Raw genomic sequence first — 22,511 nt, 5'->3', positions numbered from 1 at the left:
CTATTCACTGCACACTGTTACATATTAGTGAACAAGATAAAGGGCAAAAAAACAATCATACTATTCTGTGTACATGTTTTTATTAGTGTGAGTTCTACCCTCTTGAAGCTGTTCTGTTAGAGAAGTGTTTCAGTTCACAAAGCCAGAACAACTTCTTCTTATTCCAATTTCTCTGGTCCACTCTTGCATAGAGAAAGAACACTAGGCATCAATTACTAGTCTTTCATCTTTTGTAGTCTTTTTTAAAAAGTCATAAGCGTGTATTATTTTGATAAAAAATAAAAAGCATCAATCTGTGAAATGTTTAAATAAAAACATAGAGTCTAGCTTTTTCTATATAGAAAAAACATGGTAAATATACTTTATGCCTTTAATCTGAAGGCAAAAAATCAATCTGTAATATCTCATCAAAGAGAAAATGATTGCTCTGCTATCATTATATTGACTTGCAACTCACCTTTTGAAGAGCTTCACCCTTCCCTTAAAATAAATCTTTCTAGCAGAAAAGTCTTCCTATTTACTCCTAAGGACAGTTGTTTAATTCCAAAGATAGAAGTCCACCAACCCCAGCATTTACCGTCAGCAACGTACTTAGCTGTATGTGTACTATGGCAGTAGGTTTTCCTGAAGTGAGAGACCAGATATTTAAATCTTCCACTGAATGTACATCTTCTATTTTCATCAAAGCTTCTTTGATACAGTCTACGTTCAAATGGCTTGGTACACCTATTCAGAATGGATCATTTATAAATAAAGGCTATTTTAAGAAAAAAGTTATATATTACTAATATGACATTTTTTAAGAAAAGAAACCAAATGGGTTTACCTAATTCAGTTTAAATTAATACTTTAAATTATATTAAAACTTTAAGATAAACTATGCATATATATATATAGCAGGATATACACTAGAGGTTAATAAATACTTAAAAAAATGCTCACCAAAAAGAAATGTCAACCAAATCAGAATACTTTAATAAATAAGCTAGGACAGACAAAAAGAAAAAGGAACATACAATGATGATAAACCTACTTTTGAGAACTCATGGTTACATGCTTATATTTAGTAAGGCAGGAATGTTAGAGATTGAATAGCAAGTTAAATGGGAATTACAGACTTAATACATGATTTACTAAACATAACTACATTAAGAATCATGAGTTGCATTCTTGTCCTAGCTCCACAGTTTATTAGCAGCATGACCTTAATGAACTTGTTACCCCACTGTGCCAGTTTTGTTGTTGGTAAATGGGGATAATAATGTTTGCCTTGCCTACTTTTCTTGGCTATTACAAAGATCAAATGGGTAATAGATGGGAGAGTGCATTGACTCTTGTATGTTTTTTCATGTAAGGTGGTATTATAGACTAATAAGTATTAGTAAAAAGAAAGACATGACTCCTACCCTAGAGAATCCCTCCCACCAACAGCCCCAATCTGATTTAGGGAAATAATTAACTCACAATGGGGATACCAGACAGCTTACCTTCTAGAATTATCACTACTGTGTCCCATATGATTCGAAAGGTTGTAAAAACCACAAGTAATGAAAACACATATGTACAGATGGGATCAGCAATCCTGTATTCTGGCTGAAAAGAGACAAATCAAAATTGTGTGATTAAATACAAACAGATATAAAACAAGTCTGAAAAGCAAAACAAGGCATACTCTGTCCCTTCTTTAGCAGGACTGGAGCATATCTTTAAAACTTGGATATTGCCAGTCGAGAAATGTCTACTGTTCTTTGTGAGACCCATTTCCAGAAGTTTAGCCATTTGTTCCACTGTTTTCCTCTGTGCCTCCTCTAAATCTTCCACCCACAAGCCACAGACCATCAGAATTGAAAGGAGTTTCAGCAGCTATCCATCTGGTCTAAGCCCCTCGTATTAAAGTGGAGAGAACTCAAGTTTAGAGCTGGGGGACTTGCTTAAGATCAAAGCATTACAGCCAGAGCCAACATTAGAACTCAGATCTCTGAATTTTCATTGCGGTATATATTCTAGTACCTAGTAGTTGAGTGTTAAAGCTTAAAATTGAGTTTTTCAGTGAAAGCACTACCAAAACCAATAGATAAGTTATTCCTTGAGGTGATACTATTCTGACTAGTGCTAGTATGAGAGCGATACTGATAGTTCAGGTATGTTTGCATAACGCAAAGTGAATAGGACTGGCACTGGTGTCTAGCATACCGATAAAAGATAATCGTGACTTTTAGTTTAGTTTTGTTTTTTGTTTTGGCCGAGCCGCACAGCATGTGAAATCTTAGTTCCCCAAAAAGGGATTACACCCATGCCCCCTGCATTAGAAGCACAGAGTCTTAACCACTGGACTGCCAGGGAAGTTCAGTCATTTTTAATGTTGAAATTAAATAATATTTCAAAATAGAAGAATTAGTGACTATGTTACCTTGAATCGTATGATGTATGCAGCTATTAGCACACCAACACTCTGTACCAGATCCCCCAATGCATGTACAAATGCAGCTCTCACTGCCAGGCTATCCTGCCCTTGGTTGTGTCCACATCTGGGACCTGTGGTAGGAGAATTTGAGGGCAGGGAGTGGGAATGGGCATGATGGTGACCAGATTGGTTCAACAGAAACCCCATTCTGTTAAGAATAAAAGAAAAGATTATTATTCTTTCTAATATTATTGATTAAAATATTTGTTACTAATCAGGTACTAATGAGGCAACATGAAGCTCATTCATTTAATTAATATTTGAACACCTATTATGTATCAGGTACTGTTCTAGGTGTTGGGGTCAAAATAGTGGTAAGGCAGACATATCCCCATGGAACTCATGTTCCAGTAGAGAGGGCAGAGAATTAACAAATAAATACATAATGTACTGGTTGACAATGTGAATGCTTTGAAGAAAAAGTAAAGCATGGCAAGGAGATGGAGAGTGATGGGGAGTGATGAGAAAAGGCCTCACTAGGATTCTGAGTAGAGACTTGAATGAAGTCAGGAAGCAAGCAGTGGTGGAAGAGTGTTCCAGGCAGAAGGACCACCAGGGCAAAGGCCCTAGGCTGAAAATGTGCTCTTAAAAGCAAGACAGCCACTGTGGCTAGAATAAAGTGACCAAGATGCTAGGAGGTGAGCTGGAGAGGTACACAGGATCTAACAAAATGGCTATGGTAAAATGTTTTGATTTTATTCTAAGTATGAATGGAGGCCATTAGCACAGGGACTGGCAAACTAGGGTCTGTAGACCATAGTTGGCTCACTTCCTGTTTTATACATTTTTTTTCTTTTTCTTTTGCAAATAAAGTTTTATTAGAACACAGCCATGCTCATTTGTTTACATACTAAATGTGGGTGCTTCTGTTTTATAGCAGTAGAGCTGAGTATATGTAAAAGAGGCTCTCAAAGACTAACATATTTATTATCTGGTCCTTTTACAGAAAGTTTACAGAACCCTGGTCCAAATGATTAAGTAAGTATTAAAGATTTTGTAGGTTTTAGGAAAAACGTTGGTAGTTAGAAAAACTTATTAAAATAAAAATGCTATAAAAGTTATTTTAAAAACTGTGTCCTACTTAAATTCCTGATTGTTAGTCAAACTTCAGTATACCTGAGCAAACCCATGAGAAACTTATATAATTCCACAACAGCATTTTATTAACATTTAGCAGAAAAGTTAATGTACTATAAAACTTCAAAATATATTAAAATATCACTGCACATTATTGAATGCATACACAATAGTCTCTAAGTTCACAGTACTTGAAAATATTAATGTGAACACAATATAGAGTGTGATACTATAATGGTAGATAGTGTCATTATAAATTTGTCCAAACTCATAGAATGAGTTTAACACCAAGAGTGAACCCTCATGTGAACTATGGATTCTGTGCAGTAATGACATGTCAGTGTAGAGCTCATGGCTTGTATTAATAACAAGTGTGCCACTCTGGTGGGGGATGCTGATAATGGGGGAGGCTATGCATGTGTTGGGATAGTGTACATATGAGAAGTGCTTGCAGTGAACCTAATACTGCTTTAAAAAATAAAGTTATTAAAAATTTTAAAAAATACAGCTTACATCACATTAACTGCAACTCCAATAGCTGCAGTAATGAGCATTATATCTCCATTTATTTCATATTTCATGTGGATAGTTCTTTGGACAGCTTCATAGAGGAGGAACCCCATAAGTATATACACCAACAGCACACTAATCATAGCTGACAGAACCTCTGGAAGGAAAAATAAAAGAATGGTTATTATACTTCATACATACTAAATACTGTGCAGTCTCTAATTTACATCTTCCCTCTAAGGAGATAAAGGCATTATATTATTTTTGTCATGTTATTTTTCTTATTTAAAAAATTGTTTAGTTGTTTGCTTTGGATCCTCTATTAAATCATTCCCACCATTCCCCACCTCCTTCTTATCTCTTTAGGGTCAAATTATGTATATTTATAAACAAAAGGAAAAAAACTGAGAAAGAATTTGTAACATACTTGATTACAGACTAACTTCTCCATAGATGATATACTTACAAATCAATAAAAAAGCAAACAACCCATACGAAAAATGGGTAAAGGACACAAATAGTAATATACAGAAAAGAAACAGATATCAAAATCAACCATAATACAAGAAATTCAAATAATTCCTTTTGCCCCTTACTAAGTTGGCAAATGTTAAAACGTTTAACAGCCATAGTTAGCAAAGATATACTGATAGAAGCATAAAATAAAACTATCTTTTGGAGAGCAGTTAGTAAAACGAATAAAATTTTAAAATGCATATATTCCTTAATTTTAAAAATCTATCCAATAGAAACACATCCATATGTATACAAAGACATCTACAAAATTTTCTCCTGTAGCTTAGCCTGTAGTATAAAAAAAGATCCGGAGACATCTTAAATGCCCACCAATAAGGAACTTAAATGGATACATTATGGTATATACATAATGGGAAGCCATAGTCATATATCTAGGTATTTTTAATGGAAGTATAATTGATTTACAATATCATGTTAGTTTCAGTTGTACAGTACAGTGTGTATATATATATCTTCTTCAGATTTTCTTCTCTTATGCTCAGTCACTTTAGTTGTGTCCAGCACTTCAGTTGTGTCTAACTCTTTGTGACCATAACCTGCCAGATTCCTCTGTCTACGGGATTCTCCTGGCAAGAATACTGGAGTGGGTTGCCACGCCCTCCTCCAGGGGATCTTCCGACCCAGAGATCAAACCTCTGTCTCCTGCACTGCAGGCAGACCCTCTACCTCTGAGCCACTGGGGAAGCCCCAGCATAAGAAAATACTGAGTGCAGTTCCCTGTGCTATACAGTAGGTCCTTGTTGGTTTATTTATATTGTTTTAAAAAGGGGAAAAAAAGGGACTACTCTGGTGATCCAGTGGTTAAGAATCCACCTTGCAATCCAGGGGGACATGGATTCGATCTCTGGATGGGGAACTAAGACCGTACATGCCTTGGAGCAACTAACTCTACACACAACTACTGAGCCCACGCACCACAACTACTGAGACCACACACAACTACTTAGCCCACGCACCACAACTACTTAGCCCATGCACCACAACTAGAGAGTTTGTGTGCCACAGTGAGAGATTCTGCATGTAACAACAAAGACTTGACTCAGCCAAATAAATAAATATTTAAACAAATAAATAAAAAGAAAAAAAATCAGGCAAATTGATAATCACAAGAAAAGATTGACAAGCTGCACATGTACAAAATGAGGTATGTTAAGAATCTATTTATCAAATATTACATATAATAGCAAATAAGTGAAAACAATAAAAGAAGTGATTAGTAGGAGCCTTATAGCATGGAATATTATGCAGCTGAAAAAAAGCATTGAGCTCTTAATGTTGTAATAAGGAATCATCTATGTGAAAAAAGAAAAGTACACAACAGTATACATGATATGTTAGCATTTGTGCCAAAAGAAAGAGAATATATAATAATGATCTGTACATGCAAACTCTGGAAGACTATACAAAATACTGATAAAAACAGATTGTGAAGGAAATGGGTGGCTAGGAGACAGGGATAATGTTCCACTATATATGCTTTCCACCATGTGAGTAAGAAGTAGAAATAATTTTATATCTTCTTAAAATTATCAAAATAGGGCAATGTAAAGTACATTTAAAAATAATTATTACATAAAACTAGTGTTGACACTCAGAACAATAACAGAAAGAAAATATATAAAATTTTTCTTAAGAAATCAAATATTAAACCTTTAAGTGTTATAAGTTAAAACAACCTGGAAAATTGTTATCTGGGTCAACTTATTGCTCAAAGGTCCCAGGCAGTTCCAGTATATTGGACTTTGATACATTTTTATTCCACCTCATAAACTGCAACACAGAAAACTATCTAGCAGTAAAATAAGCTGTTTCCCCAAAGACATCTCATTAATGTAGCCAAAACTCTAAAATTCTGTGGATCAACAGATGTTAGAATAAGACAAAAAACATAACAACCCCTATTTAAAACTATGATTTACCTATTCCTGACATACTAATTATCATACTTTAAAGGAGACACTGCAATAAGAAAGAGAAAAAACCAACTGAAATACACAAAGATTTTAGTGTAATCTAAAATACACTACTATATCAAGTCTAGGCTCTAAGCCCCTTAAGGATATGCCTACTTTACATTCCAGGTCACATTTACTGTAGCACTCAGCAGAAAGGCTGGCATGTAGTATGTACTCACGTATTTATGGATGGATCTGTAGAATGAAGTTAGTTAGGCTGAGTAAGGAAAGATAAAAGTGTATATATACAATTAAGAAGGTTAAGCTAAATATGAACAATAGGTTATTTACTAAATCCCGAAAAACAAGAATAGGTTAAAAGAAAAGAATTAAGCCAAATATAAGACTGAAAACATACAGAATTTCTTGTTAAATTATAATCACTGATGGCAAAATATACATATAGAAAGAAAGAAAGAATAAAAAATTTTGAACTGTAAAATCTCAGGTACTAGTGGTTGGCTCCTCATTTTACTCACGAAGAAATAGAACTTTAACTCTCTTTAATATTGGTATTTAAAAAATACCAATCCTTCTCAAACTCTTCCGGAAAAAAAAAAAAAAAGAACTTTAATCATGTGTCCAGATTGAAGCTAGCTAACAGTTAGGACACCATAGTTTTAAGGGTAACCAAATCAAATTTTTAACATGAAATTATAAAGCAGTACATTTTGTAAAGATTAACAGTTATACAAGTTAATGACATAGAGATGTGATTGCTTATAAAGATCTAAAATCAGTAATTGAAAATTCTTTCAAAACACCTTGCAATTAGGTTGGCCATACTTTCCTGTTTTCCCAGATAGCCCCAATTTATGCCTGTTATCCTGTCATAATTACTAACAGTGTTCCATTTCACTCTCAGAAGTGTCTTTGTCTTTTGGATGGTAAGATATATTGTGACCCTAGGAGGTCTTCCAGATAAAATACTGGATGCCCAGTTAAATCTGCATTTCAGGTAAACAACCAATTTTTGCATATAAGTATGTCCCATGCAATATTTCAGACACACTGTTATCTGGAGAGAGCAAGAGAGCTTGCAAGCAAGTTAAAATGTGGCAATACCCACATCTCAGTGATCATTTTCCTAAACACTGAGAATTATCTTTTTGTGAACTTTCAGACAAGGCAAAACCATATTCAAAATAAAGTAAAATGAAAGTCAAACTAAAGCATAATGTTCTTGAGAAGGAGGATTCCCACCTGAGAAGGCCCGAGGCCCTTGCATCCGAAAACTCAGTTTTCCACCACACAGCTTTCACCCACATGAGCAGCACAAAGGACCCTAATGCCTGCCCATAGTTAAGAGTAATGGAATTCAGCTGATTCCTAGAAATTCCCAAAATGACATATATAGGATACTGTTACCAAAGATGTGGCTTATTCAGTAATTAATAGGAATATGCCTCATATTTAGTTTCCCTGGTGAAAAGGAAAGAATTCTTCTGTTATTTTTTTATTCTAATGATCTGTCAAAATGTTTTCTAAACAGAGCACTGATAAATGCAAAAAAGAAACTAAATTTTGAGTATATTTTTCGGGCTGAGATTTATAATTGAGAAGTATAAGGCACAGGAAACATATATAACTGAAATTTCTAATAGTAGACGTATGATCATTCTGATAAAATGAACAAAAAGTTCTTTCACTGTGAATAAATTAAACTTTGGTGAAATATCATGAATAGACCTAATTATTAAAAAATTTTTCATAGTATTTTAAATACGATGGAATGCAGATAAATGCAGGCAAGATATTGTTTTCTCCCACATTTGAGAGAGAAGGAAGCTTTCAATCAACAACCAAATTATGACTTGCTCCAATCTTCTCATTCTTGCCCTGTTGCCCTGGGTTGGTATTTGGTCACATAACATACATTAAAGTCTTCCAAGAGTATACAACATATGGATTTTTCATTTTCTAAAGGAGACTCAGGAACTTTCACAATTGAAACCCTAGTTTTTGTGAAAGTTACTATCCTATTCGTCTTAGATAAACTAGACAAAACGGAAATTTAGCATAAGTAAACTCTTGAAAGAGATTTTTATGGAAATTCTAGAAAACCTATTTTATAGTAGTTCTAACATAATTTGCTACTTTATTCTACACACAAATAGTTGTATCACTCTACTTGGCTGAATGGTAGCATTGGAGGATGGAGTAAGATGAATGAATATGTATTTTGTAACATTCTCTTGGGTCATTTCATTCAGCTGAAACACAAATGCTTATTATGATCAATGATCTAACAAAGACCAAAATATACCCTAAATTTCACATACAGAGGATAAACAGTTTTGATTCAAAAAGCTAATAAATAGTAAGAGCAAAAATTAAATGGAACAAAATACAGATGATTATCAAGTTTTGATAGTACTATAATAAATTAAAAATGTTTATTGTACATTTTAACACATCTGTAAATTGCCAAAGGGTTTCCCAGTTGGTACAGTGGTAAAGAACCCATCTGCCAATGTAGGAGATACAAGAGATGCAGGTTTGATCCCTAGGTCAGGAAGATCCCCTGGAGTAGGAAATGGCAACCCACTCCAGTATTCTTGCTTGGAAAATTCCATGAACAGAGGAGCCTTGCTGGTCGCAGTCCATGGAGTCTCAAAAGAGTTGGATACAACTGGGTGACTGAGAGCACATGCAAATAAATTGCCAAAACTAGAGGTTTTCAAGATTCATATGAAAAATACTGAGTCCTTCTCTGATATCCTCAGTTATTCTCCATCATACTACCTTATTCTTTCTCTTTACAACATTTAGTACAATTGATGATTATGTTGTGCTTGTGTATATATTTATTGTGTTTCCCCACCCTATAATATTACTCATTCAACAGGAACTTTTGAGCACCTATTCAGTGAATGAGTAACAATCTTCTTCAACTATGTAAACCACACTCAACCCAAGCATATTTGCTTTTTTATGATTGCTGCCCAGATGTACTGGCCTGTCATAACCGTTATCTTTGCTATGATGCCAATAATGTATATCTCCCTTCAGGCATACACATTGTCTCTCTACTGACTCAAACTTAAATAGCAAACATCTGAAGTTCAGGTTTCAGAGGCCTACAAAAAAGAATAGGGAAGGAGAGTGGAGATACAGTCTCTTCCATTTCCTTTTATGCTATTTTTCTTTTCTACGTTCTTCTAAAAGCAGATAGGAAGGAAAAAGAAGGAAAAGCAGTGGGCTGTACTGGATTTGCCTAGGACTTCCAAACTAGTATTTTATCTCATCCGCAGGTGAGGATGAACTCAGGACAAAGACATCACATAGGATTTCAGGGGCCCACAGTTGCCACCTGGAAACCTAAACCGCAAAGTCTGTATCTTCGGATCCTCTCACTTCCTACTCTAAATCACCTCCTGTTTTCTGCCTTCGTACCACTCCCTCTCCCCCACACCCACAGTGCCCAGTGCTCGAAAGTCGACTTTTTGGCTATCCAGTGTTGACTGCTGTCTTATACCTGTCTCCGTAAAAACTCCCATTTTTAGCATGTACCTATACTTTCCCCTAATATGTTAATGTGGTATAAATTAGCGCTTAAGATGTGAACATGACAAATAGGCATAACTCTTGTCAGGGGTGGGAGGAAGTTGTTGAAATGAATCACCAGGGAGAAGAGATGGGTTTCTTTTTTTTTTTTTTTGGCTGCATGTATAGGGGAAGAAATTTTTTTAGCTGAATACTTTCTGTTCCTTTAGTACGTATCAGGGGAAAAATAAACTATGTAGAATAGCATTATAAGCATATACCTACCTCAGGACAACCATCATCTAGTCAGGTCTGCAAGGTCTCTGCTCAGTAGAATGACATACTGCTACAAAAGACTCCTGCACTGTCACTTCACAGTTAACCTAGGCTGAGATCTGCTTTACCAAAGTTAATCTTGCTTTTCATTCCAAATACAGACAACTCTGCTTATTACAGTCCTTCCACATGGTCACTATCTTTATCTAATTCTTGCAGACTCTTCAGCCCAAGAACTGGAAGAAAGGCCAAATAAATAAAGTCAACTACATTCATAATCCACAGAGAAGGATAAAAGCAGAAAGCTCCCCCACTACTTTGGAATAGCATGTCCCCTGAGACATAATGCTATTCCTCTTAAGGATTTGTGGGATTTCTACAGTGTGGCTTCATGAAGTTCTAAGTTTTATTAACGCCCAGAATAAGATGGCATATCCAGAGTCAAATAAATCCAGGCATTTAAAAATAACTCACATATCTTCTCACAAAAGAGCTGCCATTGTAACTCACTGAAATGTAAGAAAGAAAGAAAAAAAAGAAAAAGGAAAAGACAAACCTGAATGATTTTATACAATCTGTGAGTTCACATGAAGGAAAGAAAGCACCAACAGAATGGAACTGACTCCTGCAACAGCCAGTTGGGCTTACCCCTCAGATCAGAAACTACCTCTCTGGCCTTGACTGAGAACGATTTTTGCTAAAAGAAACTTTGTATATACTGCCCCAAATGTTACTAAAGACCTAAGTTATAAAGCACATCTTTAAAAATTGTTAATCATGAGGGTGAATCATGTTACTTTTCTCCTACTACCTGGCTGAGATAGTTTTGCTAAGAAAATAAGAATTTTGATTGGGGTGGGGGGAAGCAGGCGGTTTTGAAGCATGGAGCATTTTGAGAGATAAGAAAAGTCTGGATAAGATGATAAACTGGCAGAAGAAGGAAGGAAAAGAAGGCTGACACTAACTTTTAGTGAGAATTTACTCTGCGCCAGGTATCATGTTAGGAACTTATACTACCTTAACTATGTCTTTTTTTTTTTTTTACAATTCTGCAATAAAAGTACTATCATCTCTATTTTACAGTAGAAACCCATAGTTAAGTCATTCTCCCAAAGGTCATACAGCTAGTGAAAGAGCAGATCTCAGATGTGGGATCAGCCCCTGACTAAGACAAGGAGAAGAAATTCCCTTCTGACTAGTTTCTTAATTAGTCTGAAGGACCTATAAGCCAGGCTACACAACTCAGCTATGTTACTGACCAAATAAATTTTTAGAGTTTGTGAGTATAAACTGATTCAGAATTATAGATAAATGCTTTCAAGTCCCAAACAGTTTTGTCCCAAAATTTAAAAAATTCTCCTACTCTCAGTTTGGAAGTCGGTTTAACTTTGAAAACAAATGATTTAAGGATCACTAGATTATCTGTTTCAGTTTTCATATCCATATTTACTCAGCTTTGACTATGTAACAATCTGATTAATGATAACTTATACAGCACTTGTTAGTGCCAGAGCCATAGACTTTTGTATTTTATGTTCTTGTCCCTACTTAATTCATGGTCTAGAAGGAGACACTGTCTCATAAAAATATCTATAAAAATGTGATAAATGCTATTAGACATGTATAAAGTGTTACGAGAAAACGAAAATAAATTTAGGGTATGATACTAATATCTAACCCTTCTCCATAGACATACACCTCCAGTATGCTGCCTTTGCATAAGAAAGGGTCGTGAGGAGATGCATATGAACATACATACATATTTTTTTTTCTTATACTTTCAAAAGGAAATGCTAGAAGGTCAGACAGAAAGTAATTAAAATGGTTGCTAATTAGGAGTAGGGCAGAAGGATGGGTTGGAGGGGACAGGATGAAAGCAAGGCTTCTCTGAGTAAATCTTTTCTTTTAAAAATTAATTTTTTACTTCTGTGACAGTTTTACATATATACAAAGTAAAACAACAAAGAAAAATCCAACTCCGATCACCCATGCCATCAAAGCAAAACAAAATTCAACAGCACAGTAACCAACAAGAAGTTTCTCAGGGGGAATTCCTTCCGAACCGTTCTTTAGGACCTGAATCCCCAAGTCTTGGTGGTTGAGAGGTTATTAAGAGCCATGCTCTCTAAATGCGTCCAACGTAAACACACCCTCCCCTAGAGAACTTAGATTACTTGTGAAGCTGTGGAATTTTATAGCACATGAGGACAGCCACTGCTTCAGTTTATAGCTTTGTTCAGTTCTACATACCTTTGTTGCCTTTTTAATCCTCCTCAGATCATCATAAGTTTTTCTTTCATTACTTCAAAGAGCAGAATAAGTGAAATAAGTTCTTATCTATATATATCCTTGTAAGATTTTGGAATACAAAGAAGAAAAAGATCTCAAGAGGCCCTTCCAGTGTGAGGGTGTGATTCCCCCCTTAGCTCTGGAAAATACTCACCTATCTGTATTACAACAATCCTCTTCCTTAAATTTAGATAAAATTCAAATAACAAAATTTACCACTTTAACAATTTTGAAGTGGACAATTCAGAGGGTTTTCGTATATGCACAGATTGTGCAACAAGTACCATTAATTCCAGAACATGCTCATCAGCCCCAAAAAGAAACTCTATAATCCTGAAGCAGTCACTCCTTTTTATTTTTTAAGTCTCTTTTTCTGAGGTTTTTAATAGTATACTTCAGACTTTCCAGATCATTCTTTTATAGTTTTAAACTTCTTCCTGTTTTTATTTTTGTTCTGTATTCTGGGAGACTTTTTTTCTTTTTTACTATTGTTTAAAATTTTTACTGTAGTTGATTTACAATGTTTGTAAACTTCTTCGGCAAAGTGACTCAATTATATATATTCTTTTTAATATTCTTTTCTATTATAGTTACTCATAGGATATTTAGTGTCATTCCCTGTGCTATAGAGTAGAATCTTGTTTATTCACCCTATTATATAATAGTTTGCCTTTGCTAATCCCAAACTCCCATTCTGTCTCTCCCCTACCCACCCCCCACTCCCTCATCCCCTTTGGCAACTACAAATCTGTTCTCTATATCTGTGAGTCTGTTTGTTTCATAGATGGGTTGATTTATATCATATTTTAGCTCTCATCTATAAATATTATCATATGGCATTTGTCTTTATGGAGGACTTTCTTGATTATATTTTCTAGTCCTATTGAAAACATTTTTTGTAATATTTCAATTTCAGAGAGCTTTTTTTATATGTTTTTTTAAAAATATTTTACTGTTTTACTATACTGAGTATTAATAAGGTAATTTAAAACATTTTCCTCTGTTTCTTAAGTCACCTCTTTTTCAGGTAGGACAAATTTTTGTTAGTTTTTTTTTTTTTAAACTTTCTTTCATGCTGCTGGTTTTTCTCACTTCCTAAAAGATTCTTGGTCTGTTCACATTTAGGGTAGAAGGACAGGACTATGCAAAAAGTAAATGCTGGAAGGATAATATAGAACTATTTAAAATAGGTATGAATAAGGGGTATAGAGGGCAGACTAAGACAAGTGTATTACTTTTAGCGTGAGTATGTGGGGACCCAAACTCTAACGCTGCAGAACCCTGAATTCTAGGATGAAAAATATTTATTTTGGAGCATCAACATTCACACTAAAAGCCTCAGCTTTCTCCAAACATTTGGCTCAGTTTCATTCTGGAAGAACTATTTGGTGTTCACACGGAGAGAAATGCAGACTGCCTGAGGGGAGGTGGGGATGGGCAGAAAGTAGGGACATAGTGGACTGACTAGTAGCAGCAGTTTCCCATTTATAGCCATTCAGTTAATCTTGTTTAAGCCCTCTTTCTCACTTCTGCCATTTCTGTCCCTGAGTCTTCTCTGGAGTTCCATTAGGCTGATCCAGTTCCTGCCCAAACATACTCTAGGCTGCTGTTCCTTGGCTTGTTTCTTTCTTCAACCCACTCCCATCTACCTTCTGACTTCCAGAAATTTCCTGTTTGTTGGTAACCCAACCATTTGCTTTTCTTTGTTGTTTTGGTACTCTGCATTTCCTGTTGAAATGTATTTCCCGTCTCAAATGCTGATTTCTAGTCCACCATCTTGAACTAGTACTTTTAAGTAAAGGGAAAAATTTGACTTTCTATAGAAATATACAGAAATACAATAGAACCAGTCAGTTCTTTTTTCTTTCATCTTTCCATAGTGCTTGTAATCTACAACCAAATAAATAATAAATACTTCTTTGACATTTAACAGAATTTCCATGATTATGTGTTCTTAATTTATCATTTGTAGAACCTTCTATGTTACTGCATGTTTCTAGAGGAGAATTCCACTGTTTTCATTAGAATTGCAAGGGATCTACAATCTAAAATGAATATATTCTCTTTAGAAAATAAAAATCCCCATTCCATGATGCTGTGTTTGAGTTCTGATCTTAAATTGCAAGAGTTTACATCACACAAAGATTAAAGTTTGAGAATAATTTTGAAGCTGTTTACAAACCCCAAGGCAATCAGTAAACAAATGGATGTATAATGTGTCAGTTAGCAGTGGGAGTTTTTTTAGGAACACATCCAAATGCATTATGTGTTATGCATTGGCTTAACAAATAACAGAAAGACCTCATTCAGGGCTTTACCTCTCTTGTACAGCAGCCAAGGATGCTGAGATACGGGGATGCCAGATAATTTCCCTAAGTTATGACCTGGATAGCTACTTGGAATACAGCCATTCATGTACAACGTCAAGTTTTACACCAGAAGACTCAACTATTAAATTATATGAGACCTACATGTTAAGATTAAGCTAAAAAGTAACAAAGAAGGGGAGATACTGATTAATATATTAGCCCAAAGTGTCAACGTCTCTACAAAAGATGTTAATTCTGGTTCTTTAAGACCAGTTTTGCTGAAGCTACTTAAATGTCAATTTTTAGGTTCTAAGCAAATGCAAAAATTGGTCATATGGCACTTCATATTCAAGTGACTGTTCTATATGTATTTTAAAAATAAGTAAAAATTTTAAAAAACAAGCAAGAAGAAGAGTTGTGTGGATAACAATATATGATTTTAACTTCTTTTAATTGAATATTTATTCAAAATAGGAAAATAAAATATGTGTGCATTGTTAAAGAAAAAAATTCAATGACACTTGTTAAACCATAGTAAAGAAGACTTTATTAAAGAAGACTTTATTAAAGAAGACTTTATTAAAGACTTTATTAAAGATTGGTATAGGAAGTCTTATTGAAAACCAGGGCGATGAGACATCACCTGGGGATAACCCATCGAATATTGAGAATGGGGTTTCTGTTAAATTGGCTTGGCAAGGTTCTTGCTAAAACTAGAGTTTACAAGAAAGAACACAGATGGGCTTGGGAGATGATTCAGGAGGTTTGGTCAAGCAGAGAATCTTTGCTGTATTTACAGTTAATGGCCACAGTGAAGGTCAGCAATACAGTGTGTTATACAAATTACAGTAGTGCCCCAAACCTGGACTACAGTAGCTTTGATTGGAAAGCCTGAGGTGAAAGAAAGAAGTTAACACTCATTGATGAATTAAATACATATATATAGTTCTGCTTGGTTCAGTAAACTGAAGGTAAACTTTTTTTCTGTTAACATCTTCAGGACACAGGGAACAACATTTGAAGATTAATGATCATCATATAAGTTTTTTCTTTTGGCTGTGCCATGGCATGCAGGTCAGTTCCCTGACCAGGGATCAAACCTGTGCCCCCTGTAGTGGAAGCACAGAGTTCTAACCACTGGACTGCCAGCGAAGTACCTGATTACCATGTAATTTTACATGTGTAAGCTATTTAGCTGAATGAACTGAATGTACCCTGGAAGATATATATCTGAATGTACCCTGGAAGATATATATCTGAAGATATATATCTGAATAGCTTTATTTCCTAAGCCAATGCATAACACATAATGAATTTGGAGGTGTTCCTATTTTTCTGTTTATTTGCTTTGTTCTAACAGGCTATCACCAGAAAGACTTTAGTTAATCAAAGGTTATATAGTTCATTGTGATTTTTACTATAAAATGTTATAAATAAAGAAATGCCCAATTACTTACCCAAGCGATGAAATCCAAAAGTGAACCTTTTGGTTGGTGATTTTGAAGACAGCCACAAAGCAAGCAGGGTCAATATGATGGCACTTAGGTCAGTTAACATATGAAGTGCATCAGTCATGATTGCTAGGCTATTTGCAATGTATCCACCTTAGAGTAAGGGTGACAGGAAAGAAGGAATAAGTTAATTAAAATAACAAACATAAGCAATCAAACCCCAAATATACAATATTCTACAAAACATGAACTTATAACTAAAGTTAACTAAATACTTATCCTATTACAATTAAGTCAAAGTATCCTGAAATTTTATGTAAAACATTAACTATACATATATGTTTTTCTGGTGAGACTGTCCATTTCTAGAAACATTCTCTGAGGAATCAATGACCTTAAAAAAGTTAAGAGGCACTAAAGGGGGGCTAACACAAGATAAGTTTTATGTTTTAGCACTTCAGCTTTTACTCAACCTACTAATTCTGCTGCTGCCACTTAGTTGCTTCAGTTGATTCCAACTCCGTGCGACCCTATCGACTGCAGCCTGCCAGGCTTCTCTGTCCATTGGATTCTGTAGGCAAGAGTCCTAGGGTGGGTTCCCATGTCCTGCTTCAGGGGATCTTCATGACCCAGGGATCATACCTGGGTCATATTCTTTACGGCTAAGTGTGTTAGTGAACTTAATAACCACCATATCTAAATATCATAATAAAGCTGAACAAAAGGTAGGAATTCACTAATTTGGGAGGGTTTGAACATAAACTAAAGAAATTCATAAGATATTCAATAGTTCAAAACAAAAGATAAAAAATAACTAATTCTCTTAGATATAAATAGCAGTGTCTCCTAATAGAGGGATAAAAGATGTCATTTAGAATACAATTCTTTTGTACTGGTTTTCCAGTAAATAATAATAATGTATATATTTCATATATTTGGGTGTGTATGTCTGTGTCTGTATATATAAATATATTTATTATATATATGTATATATATACACACATAATATATGTACACTATTTATTATTATTATTTAGTTCCATTATGGTCAACCAATTTTCCTATCACCATTAAGAGAATAAATTTTTATTATACAGTTTTCAAGCTTGTATGTATATCACAATTACCTGGAAGGTTTGTTAAACTACGGACTTCTTGACCCCACTCCCAGAATTTCTAATTCAGTAGATCTGGATGAGGCCTGAGAATTTACATTTCTAACATGTTCAACTTAATTTGCAATCAAACTCTTTTAGAATAAATAACAAGAAGTACCATTTTCAACTAATATTAGGAAGCCTTTTAAAATATTCATGCCCACGTCTTGGAAAGTTTCTGTAAGAAGGTCTTTGTGGTGATGCTAACTTGGGTCAGAAAGATATTTCTGAAAAGTGTTTGAATAATTTAGGTCAGGAATATTTTTTTAGAAATGTGTGCATTTTATCTATTACTTCTACAAGTCAATGCTAAGGGATCAAGCAGAAATGTGGCAAAATTTTGTGCATTTGGATTTCAATTATAATGTTATTTATTATTTTTAAAAAATGTAAAAATCTCCTAATTATCAATACCCTGGTAATAGTTTGAAAAGCTTTAATATTTTCATCCCCAAATATTTTAGCATTAAAAATAATGTTCTTAAAATCTGAGTTCTGTTTGCATTCAAGGAAGAAATCTTGCCACCAGGGATTTATTTCAAAATTCACTGTGAAAATTCACTTCTGGCAGACCGAATTTCATCTCTCAGGGAGGCTTTTCTTAATTTTGGCTAATCAATAAAAGATTCTCATACTTTGACAGTTTTTCTCTACATGCTTTTTTGCGAGTAGTTCAGTTCAGTTCAGTTCAGTTCGGTTGCTCAGTCGTGTCCAACTCTTTGTGGCCCCATGAATCGCAGCATGCCATGCCTCCCTGTCCATCACCAACTCCTGGAGTTCACTCAGACTCACATCCATCGAGTCCGTGATGCCATCCAGCCATCTCATCCTCTGTCATCCCCTTCTCCTCCTGCCCCCAATCCCTCCCAGCATCAGAGTCTTTTCCAATGAGTCAACTCTTTGCATGAGGTGGCTAAAATACTGGAGTTTCAGCTTTAGCATCATTCCTTCCAAAGAAATCCCAGGGTTGATCTCCTTCAGAATGGACTGGTTGGATCTCGCTCAGCCTTCTTCACAGTCCAACTCTCACATCCATACACAGAAGAACTGTACAAAAAAGATCTTCATGACCCAGATAATCATGATGGTGTGATCACTCATCTAGAGCCAGACATCCTGGAATGTGAAGTCAAGTGGGCCTTAGAAAGCATCACTACGAACAAAGCTAGTGGAGGTGATAGAATTCCAGTTGAACTATTTCAAATCCTGAAAGATGATGTTGTGAAAATGCTGTACTCAATATGCCAGCAAATTTGGAAAACTCAGCAGTGGCCACAGGACTGGAAAAGGTCAGTTTTCATTCCAATCCCAAAGAAAGGCAATGCCAAAGATTGCTCAAACTACTGCACAATTGCACTCATCTCACATGCTAGTAAAGTAATGCTCAAAATTCTCCAAGCCAGGCTTCAGCAATACGTGAACCGTGAACTCCCTGATGTTCAAGCTCATTTTAGAACAGGCAGAGGAACCAGAGATCAAATTGCCAACATCTGCTGGATCATGGAAAAAGCAAGAGAGCTCCAGAAAAACATCTATTTCTGCTTTATTGACTATGCCAAAGCCTTTGACTGTGTGGACCACAATAAACTGTGAAAAATTCTGAAAGAGATGGGAATACCAGACCATCTGACCTGCCTCTTGAGAAATCTGTATGCAGGTCAGGAAGCAACAGTTAGAACTGGACATGGAACAACAGACTGGTTTCAAATAGGAAAAGGAGTACATCAAGGCTGTATATTGTCACCCTGCTTATTTAACTTCTATGCAGAGTACATCATGAGAAATGCTGGCCTGGAAGAAACACAAGCTGGAATCAAGATTGCCGGGAGAACTATCAATAACCTCAGATATGCAGATGACACCACCCTTATGGCAGAAAGTGAAGAGAAACTAAAAAGCCTGTTGATGAAAGTGAAAGAGGAGAGTGAAAAAGTTGGTTTAGAGCTCAACATTCAGAAAACAAAGATCATGGCATCCAGTCCCATCACTTCATGGGAAATAGATGGGGAAACAGTGGAAACAGTGTCAGACTTTATTTTTTGGGGCTCCAAAATCACTGCAGATGGTGATTGCAGCCATGAAATTAAAAGACGCTTACTCCTTGGAAGAAAAGGTATGACCAACCTAGATAGCATATTGAAAAACATATTGAAAAACAGAGACATTACTTTGCCGACTAAGGTCCGTCTAGTCAAGGCTATGGTTTTTCCAGTGGTCATGTATGGATGTGAGAGTTGGACTGTGAAGAAGGCTGAGCGCTGAAGAATTGATGCTTTTGAACTGTGGTGTTGGAGAAGACTCTTTAGAGTCCCTTGAACTGCAAGGAGATCCAACCAGTCTATTCTGAAGGCGATCAACTCTGGGATTTCTTTGGAAGGAATGATGCTAAAGCTGAAACTCCAGTACTTTGGCAACCTCATGTGCAGAGCTGACTCATTGGAAAAGACTCTGATGCTGGGAGGGATTGGGGGCAGGAGGAGAAGGGGACGACCGAGGATGAGATGGCTGGATGGCATCACTGACTTGATGGACGTGAATCTGAGTGAACTCCGGGAGATGGTGATGGACAGGGAGGCCTGGCATGCTGCAATTCATGGGGTGGCAAAGAGTTGGACACGACTGAGCGACTGAACTGAACTGAACATGTTCCTAGGTCGCCATTGATGCTTCTGGTTTTGAAACCACACTATGAGAATTACTGTTATAGTGTACTGCAGAACTTCATGATCAGGATGTTGTGACACTTAAAATGTGCTGAGCTGTTGATTCCCCTTTCCTGAGATGGGTGTGCAGAGCCAAGAGCAGCAGAAGTGGGGCTGATGATCTTGTAGACACATCCATTTATCCCAGTGTTGTCTATACAAATACCATTTTTATATGTTTTCCCTGACATGAAAAAGCTGGAAATCACTGAGAGAAAATATTGCTTGGTGGTTAATACCATCAGTTTAGTTCAGTTGCTGGGTCGTGTCCAACTCTTTGCAACCCCATGGACTGCAACATGCCAGGCTTCCAGGACTTTGAAATCTGAGACTTTGAGCAAGTTACTTACTCATTTTTGAGCTTCAATTTACTCATCTATAAAACGAGGATAATACCTTAAAGCCACACTGTCCAATAAAACTGAGATGATGGAAATATTTTATCAGCGCTGGCCAGTGGAGTAGCCGCTAGTCACATGTGGCTTTTGAGCATTTGAAATATGGCTAGAGCAACTAAGGGACTGAATTTATTTTAGTTAGCCTAAAGAGCCACATGTGGTGATCACCACCAAAGAAAGCAGAGTAAGGACCTCTGAAAATCATCTCCTACATACAAGGCATGGAACACGGGCAAAAATGGTTCAAACTAGCTTTCTGAAAACTATGCACATTAATTAAACAAAGGCTGATAAAGGTAGCATTTATTCAAGGAAAAGCCTCAACCTTGATAAGAATCTCAGTAGCTCTGTGGCATTTTAACTTGCTTTATACCCAGTCTCTCCCTCTTCAATTCCATGGTAGCCTTGGAAACTAACAAGCAGTGAGCACAGTGAAAACCTCAGCCTGGCAGCCACTGTAGGGAATAGGATGGAGTTCAAAGTGAAAGTGTTAGTCCCTCAGTTGTGTCTCATCCTTTGTGACTCCATGAACTGTAGCCAGCCAGGCTCCTCTGTCCATGGGATTCTCCAGGAAAGAATACTGGAGTGGGTTGCCATTTTCTTCTCCTGGGGACTGAACCTGGGTCTCCTGCATTGCAGGCAGATTCTTTACCATCTGAGCCACCAGAGACATCCTGGATGGAGTTAGAGGTCATTAAAAGCCCCACCGCCAGGAAATTGTCATTATTTGACCTGTTTGGTGATTCCCTCAGAGACTATACTTGTAAGGTTCTTTTTATTTGACTTGACTTGGAACTTGGCCCTGGTGCAAACCACAGTGATTGTTTGTCGAAAACAATCAGAGACAGTTGTTGAACACACCAGTTGCCTGAAGCAATAAATAAGTCTTCTGAAATTTTACAGTGACGTACCTCGGTGTGGTATTATTTTCATCCAATTTGGGCTTTTATTGACTCTGTCTGTAATTATATACCCGTCAGTTCTTGGGAAATTTCTTAAACTATGTTGCTGATGATTTCTTTCTTATGCTTTCTCTATTCCCCAAGCCCCTATTATTTGGAACTTGAACTCATATACTAGTTTTCTTGCCTTTCTTCCCCCATGATCTTCTATCTCTCTGCTCTATTCTGTAAGAGACTATCTTAATTCACCATCTAATTTGTTTGGAGTTAAAAAATATTTTAATGTTTTTATTATTCAAAATATTTTTTTCTACTCTGAATTTCTTTTTAAGAGTAGCCTATTCTTGTTTCATAGATTCATGATCTCATTTTATCTCTATGGATACTTATTCTATTATTATATTGTTATATCTGACTGCTCTTAAACACATTTTCATAAACTTTCCTTATTTTAGCCTTCCTCTTTACCCACTTAGAGGGGTACCTGATGCAACCAATTCTAGTCCTGCTTAGTATTCTCTAGTGCAGTTCTCAATTGTAGTACTCAGGATCAGCAGCATCAGCATCTCCTGGGAACTTGTTAGAAAATTCTACCCCGGAACTACTTAATTAGGAACTCTGGTCCAGCAATTTGTGTTTTAACAAGTTATCTAGGTGTTTCTGATGCACTAGCATAAACTGGATTGGGTCTTGGTTTTCCCCACTGCTTGTTTAGGAATTGGCTTTCTTGGGCCTATTAATATAGTTACGTCTTTTACATGATTCCGTTCTAGTTTGTGTTGCTATTGTCTCCTTTCCAGTTTTCCCCATCTGTGTGGAAATAATATATATATATTCCATATATGTATGTGGATATATGTATATATATGTGTGTGTGTGTATATATATATATATATCCACATATATCTTTTTCACTCCCATGCAGCTGTTAGAGCAGTCAGTAACTAATACTAAATTCAAAGGATATTTTAGTTCTCATCTTATTGGGCCTCTCAGCA

At 36.0% G+C, this 22,511-nt stretch overlaps 1 protein-coding gene and 1 long non-coding RNA gene across 4 annotated transcripts in view; one reads left to right on the top strand and one right to left on the bottom strand.

Annotated features, from left to right (window-relative positions):
* LOC106991282 (uncharacterized) overlaps positions 1–14,687 on the top strand; it is a 39,214-nt gene extending 24,527 nt beyond the window's left edge. The window contains exons 3-4 of the long non-coding RNA XR_003589922.3: positions 3,411–3,442; positions 10,525–14,687. This is a non-coding gene — a long non-coding RNA (uncharacterized LOC106991282). The remainder of the gene's footprint in view (positions 1–3,410; positions 3,443–10,524) is intronic.
* Positions 1–22,511, bottom strand: part of SLC30A4 (solute carrier family 30 member 4) — a 55,920-nt gene that overhangs the window by 20,851 nt on the left and 12,558 nt on the right. For all 3 annotated transcript variants that reach the window (XM_060418650.1, XM_060418649.1, XM_004010647.6), the window contains exons 3-7: positions 16,361–16,507; positions 4,055–4,208; positions 2,411–2,612; positions 1,488–1,593; positions 592–726 (exon numbers count right to left, since the gene is read on the bottom strand). In XM_060418650.1, coding sequence (XP_060274633.1) covers positions 592–726; positions 1,488–1,593; positions 2,411–2,612; positions 4,055–4,208; positions 16,361–16,507 — 744 coding nt within the window. The remainder of the gene's footprint in view (positions 1–591; positions 727–1,487; positions 1,594–2,410; positions 2,613–4,054; positions 4,209–16,360; positions 16,508–22,511) is intronic.

Source organism: Ovis aries, chromosome 7 (genome assembly GCF_016772045.2).
Source record: "Ovis aries strain OAR_USU_Benz2616 breed Rambouillet chromosome 7, ARS-UI_Ramb_v3.0, whole genome shotgun sequence".
NCBI lineage: Eukaryota > Metazoa > Chordata > Mammalia > Artiodactyla > Bovidae > Ovis > Ovis aries.
Note: the sequence above shows the minus strand (reverse complement) of the source record. Positions and strands in the feature narration are given on the sequence as shown.